The 5214-nt window shown below is 44.8% G+C and overlaps 1 protein-coding gene across 1 annotated transcript; it reads right to left on the minus strand.

The window, feature by feature from the left end:
* Positions 1–3110: 3110 nt before the first annotated feature.
* LOC142519670 (uncharacterized) lies at positions 3111–4829 on the minus strand. Its single transcript, XM_075622701.1, has 2 exons — positions 4058–4829; positions 3111–3976 (listed from the first exon to the last, which is right to left on the minus strand). Exons 1-2 carry the CDS (start codon positions 4827–4829, stop codon positions 3111–3113), a joined length of 1638 nt encoding a protein of 545 aa, XP_075478816.1.
* Positions 4830–5214: the final 385 nt, after the last annotated feature.

A 5214-nucleotide genomic window follows, 5' to 3' on the forward strand; every position in this document is an offset into this window, starting at 1 on the left:
TAATCCAATGCTCTTGATTAATTCAGAATTTAGTATTGCTAGATCCAACGGTTTTGGTGAAGAGTTTGATGATTTCCTTCCAAATAACCAAGCAATTAATCCTTACAAAATATTGGCATTTAAGCTAAGGGAATTTCGAAAATATCTAGCTTTATTCATGCCTTAACTCTTTTAATTGTGTGATATTCAATTCTTAAAAAAAATCCTTCCCAAATTTCGAAATTTGCTTGTACAGTATCTTGACATTGAGGACTTTCCATTCAGACAATTCCAATAACATGATTAACAATATAATTCTCATTTATCCCAAGAATCCAATCCTAATAATTCCCTTGAAACAATGATTTAGATTGCTTAAAAGATCCGGTTCTCACATCCCTCCCTCCTTATGAGAAGTTTCGTCCTCGAAACTTGAGTTGGCTTGGTCTGCAAACAGGTAGGGATATTTCTTTCGCATATTCTCTTCCACTTCCCAAGTTGCTTCTCGCTCAGTATGGTTAGACCACTGCACTTTGACGTAGGGAATGATGCGTCGCCTGAGGACTTGTTCCTTGGTATCCACGAGTCTGATAGGAACTTCTTCGTATTTCAATCCTTCTCCCAAGTTTCCTTCGGTCAAGAGTGGTTCTATTTCTAAAACGTGACTTGGGTCTGGAATGTATCTCCTCAGTTGAGATACATGGAACACGTTGTGGATCCTTGACATGTTCGGTGGCAGTGCCAGTCTGCATGCTAGCGTGCCCATTTTTTCTAAGATTTCAAATGGTCCAACGTATCGAGGGTTCAATTTCCCGGCCTTATTGAATCAGAAAACTCCTCTCATAGGCGAGACTTTCACGTTAGCCTTCTCGCCCACGTTGAACTCTACAGGCCTTCTCTTAAGATCTGCCCAACTCTTCTGTCGGCCTTGAGCTTTTCTCGGACAATTTTAACTTTGTCCACAGTCATTTGTACTAGCTCAGGTCCCACTAGGGCTTTCTCTCCCACTACGTCCCAATAAAGTGGTGATCGACATTTCCTTCCATCAAGAGCTTCGTATGGAGCCATGCTAATACTGCTGTGATAGCTGTTGTTGTAAGCAAACTCAATTAAGGGTAGATGAGTGCTCCAGTTGCTACTGAATTCTAGGGCGCATTCTCTCAGCATATCTTCTAAGGTCTGTATGGTTCTCTCAGTTTGCCCATCGCTTTGCGGATGATAGGCTGTACTTAGGGTCACTTTCGTTCCCATGGCTTCTTGAAAGCTCTTCCAAAAGCACGAGACGAACCTTGGATCCCTATAATATAAGATGCTAACTGGTACTCCATACAGTTTCACGATGTTGTCCATGTACAGTGAAGCCAACTTGTCGAGATTGTAGTTCATGCGGACGGGTAGGAAGTGTGCAGTCTTCGTGAGTCTGTCTACTATCACCCATATACTGTCGTGGCTTTCCCTAGACTTTGGCAATCCTACCACAAAGTCCATGGAAATATGCTCCCACTTCCATTCGGGAATTTCCAAAGGTTGCAGTAATCCTCCAGGTCGCTTGGTGTTTTTCTTTGACCTGCTGGCATACCTAACATCTGGAGACGAATTCAGCTACATCTCTTTTCATGCCATTCCACCAGAAACTATTCTTGAGATCTCTGTAAATTTTTGTACTGCCTGGATGGACTGAGAATTTTGACTTGTGCGCCTCTGCCATTATCTCTCGGCGAAGGTTATTACTGTCGGGTACACACAGTCTTCCTTTCATCCACAATATTCCCTTGTCATCGATCTGGTGGTCTTGAGATTTTCCTTCTCTGACTTTATCCTTAAGTTTGATCAGTACCGGGTCTTGATCTTGGTTTAACTTGACGGTCTCCCGTAGGGATGGTTGGGCCAAGAGGGAGGCTAGAGTCACCTTGCCTGGGCCCTTCCTACTTAGCGCATCTGCCACCCTGTTTGCTTTACCCGCATGGTAGCTTATGGTCAAGTCATAATCTTTCAGAAGTTCGATTCCATCGCCTTTGCCTCATATTAAGTTCCCTTTGGGTGAACAAGTACTTGAGGCTCTGATGGTCTGTGAAGATTTCACATTTAGCACCATAGAGGTAGTGCCTCCAAATCTTTAAGGCGAAGACAACCGTTGCTAGTTCCAGATCATGAGTAGGATAGTTCTGCTCGTGCGGTTTCAACTGTCTTGATGCGTAGGCGACCACTCTTCCTTCCTGCATGAGCACGCATCCTAAACCTTCCTTAGATGCGTCACTGTAGATGGTAAAATCCTTATTCTCTGCATGCAATATTAACACTGGTGTGGATGCGAGTTTCCCTTTCAATGTCTGAAAACTTTTCTCACAATTTTCATCCCAGATGAACTTAGAATTCTTCTGAGTGAGCTTCGTCAGTGGTACGGCTATGGAGGAGAACCCTTCGACAAACTTCCGATAGTAGCCTGCCAATCCAAGAAAGCTTCTGATATCGGTGGCGTTCTTCGGTCTCGGCCATTCTGTGATTGCTTGTACTTTCTTTGGATCCACTAACACTCCTGCTTTTGAAATTACATGTCCCATGAAGGACACACTCTTTAGCCAGAATTCACACTTGCTGAACTTAGCATAAAGCTTATTCTCTCTCAAAGTTTGCAAGCAAGGTGAAGGTGTTCTTCATGGCTCGTCTCGTCAGGAGAATAGACGAGGATATCGTCGATGAATACCACTATGAACTGGAATACTCTGTTCATCAGATCCATGAACGCTGCCGGTGCGTTGGTCAGACCAAAAGGCATCACGGTGAATTCATAATGCCCATACCTGGTTCGAAAGGCTGTCTTGGGGATATCTTCAGCCCTGACCTTCAACTGATGGTACCCTGTCCTCAGATCCAGTTTAGAAAAGACGGCGGCTCCTTTAAGCTGATCAAACAGATCGTCTATCCGAGGTAGAGGGTACCTGTTCTTGATTGTGATCTTGTTCAATTCTCTGTAGTCGATGCACAATCTCATACTCCTGTCTTTCTTCTTGACGAAGAGCACTGGAGCTCCCCAGGGGGACACACTCGGTCGAATTTGCCTTTTATCTAGCAATTCTTGGAGTTGTTCCTTCAGCTCCTTGAGTTTGGTTGGTGCCATTCTGTAAGGTGCCTTAGAGATTGGTGCAGCACTGGGAACCAGATTGATCTCGAACTCCACTTCGCGGTTCGGGACCGTCCCTGAGAGTTCTTCTGGAAAAACATCTGGGAACTCTCTCGCTATCAGGGATGTCTTCCAGATTCAGTTCGACTTCTTCTTTTATTTCACTGACCATAGCCAGGTAGATGTCCTCTCCTGATTTCATGGCTTTCCAGGCTTGAGCTGCGGAAAGTAGCAACTTCCGTTCCTTGGATTTACCATGAAACACGACTTCCTTCTGCTCTGCGGTTAGGAGTTTAACTTTCTTCCCCTTACAATCCACTATGGCATTGTTCTTGGCTAACCAATCCATCCCTAAGATGATGTCGAAGTCGACCATGATCAACTGTATCAAGTCGGCGCTAAAAGGCTGATTACTGATACTGATTCTACAATCTCGATAGATTTCGTGAGTTTCAACGGCCCTACTTGTTGGTGTGGCTATTCGGAAAGGTTCGGCTAACTTATCGGGCTTACGTCCTAACTTCTTAGCAAATCTCTTAGATATAAAAGAATGTGTGGCACCACAGTCAAATAACACATAAGAAGGCACTTTCTGAATAAATATGGTACCTGACACAACATCGCTTGCATCATCTGCCTCCTTCTGCGTCATGGCGAACACCCTGGCATTCGGTTTGTTCTCCCGCGGTTTATTGGCATTCGCCCCTGAGCTTGACCCGTCTCCTTTACCTGGTCCAGTTGTTTTGTTGGTGGCGCCTGGACAATCTGCCATACGGTGTCCTGGTTTCCCGTATCCAAAACAGACGTCGCTGGCTCTACGACATTCTCCCAGGTGTCGTAAGTGGCAAGTTGGGCAAGGCTTAATGGCCTGGTAGCCTGAGGCAGGCGAAGGCCCTTTAGATGGTCCACCAGACTAGTTAGGCCTCTTGAAAGTCTGACTGCTATGCGAGGACTGACTATTCATAGGCCTTTTGTTCCTAATCTCTTTCTCTTTGCGCTGAATATCAGTTTCAGCTTGGATAGCTGCGCCCATCAAGTCTGAAAAGTTCGCAGGTTGGTAGACTGCCAAAGCCGACTGTATTCTGCTGTTCAAACCCTTTTTGAAACGGTGCAATTTCAGAGCTACATCTGCCATGATTGTCGGTGCATAAGATCCAAGAGAATTGAACTGGGATGTGTATTCTACCACCGACATATCCGAAGTCTGAGTCAGATTTTCAAACTCACTCAACTTTTGCAACCTGACCTCGGCTGGAAAGTACTGCTTGAGGATTGCATCTCGAAAGCGCTGCCATGTGATTGGCCCGGCGGTTAACATGGCTGGGGAGACTGCTTCCCACCACTTACTTGCTTTGCCTTCAAGGAAGGGTACTATCACATCCACTTTAAGAGCATCGGGTATTTCTAGCAGTCGCATTTGAGTTTCCACGCTTTTCAACCAGTTTTGGCCTAACTCAGGATCTGCGTCCCCTTGGAACGTCGGGCACCGGTTCTTGCGCAGTGATTCATAATGGAACTTGACTCCATGCTGCGGTGGAGGTGGTGGTGGTTGATTGGCATTCGGGTTCACTAACCCTTGCAGTATGGTCGCCACGATCGTGGCTATGACCATCAAGTCTGCTTGATTAAGACTGAACTGAGGTGGAGATACGTTGCCTTCTTCGTTGGCATTGTTGTTGTTGTTAGCATAACGGGGGTTGCGGTTTTGTCTTGGTGGTCTACCGGCCATTTCCTACAAGTTAAACGCTTCTAAGAATTTGATGTGCATAATTACCAGATTGGATAAATGAGTTATGCTAGCACAACGGAAGTTAATAAGTAAAACATAACTTGAATACAGATGAACGACTGAGATTAATAAATAATCATTATTTTATTAATTTTCGAATGTAAAAGAACGACTGAATGAACAAAGCGTACTGAATGAAAATAAATCATACTGACTGAAATAAAATAGCAACACTGGAAAGATAAACTCTTAGTAATAAGGAAAGGTCACTAAGAAACTCTAATCATCTATCTCTCCATCTCCTATGGCAACTATAGGCTCGTCGATCTCTATCGGTTCCTCTTCTTCCGGCTCCTCCTCCGGCTCTTCCTCTTGCAGTAGCTCC

This window comes from Primulina tabacum, chromosome 11 (genome assembly GCF_025594145.1).
Source record: "Primulina tabacum isolate GXHZ01 chromosome 11, ASM2559414v2, whole genome shotgun sequence".
Classification (NCBI taxonomy): Eukaryota; Viridiplantae; Streptophyta; class Magnoliopsida; order Lamiales; family Gesneriaceae; genus Primulina; species Primulina tabacum.

Excerpts from the sequence above, each read along its gene's own strand:
- LOC142519670 (XM_075622701.1), bottom strand. The coding sequence starts at position 4,829 with ATGGCCGGTAGACCACCAAGACAAAACCGCAACCCCCGTTATGCTAAC. Across the intron at positions 3,977-4,057 it reads GAACAAAAGGCCTATGAATA|GCTACCAGGCCATTAAGCCT; the intron begins GTCAGTCCTCGC and ends CGCCTGCCTCAG.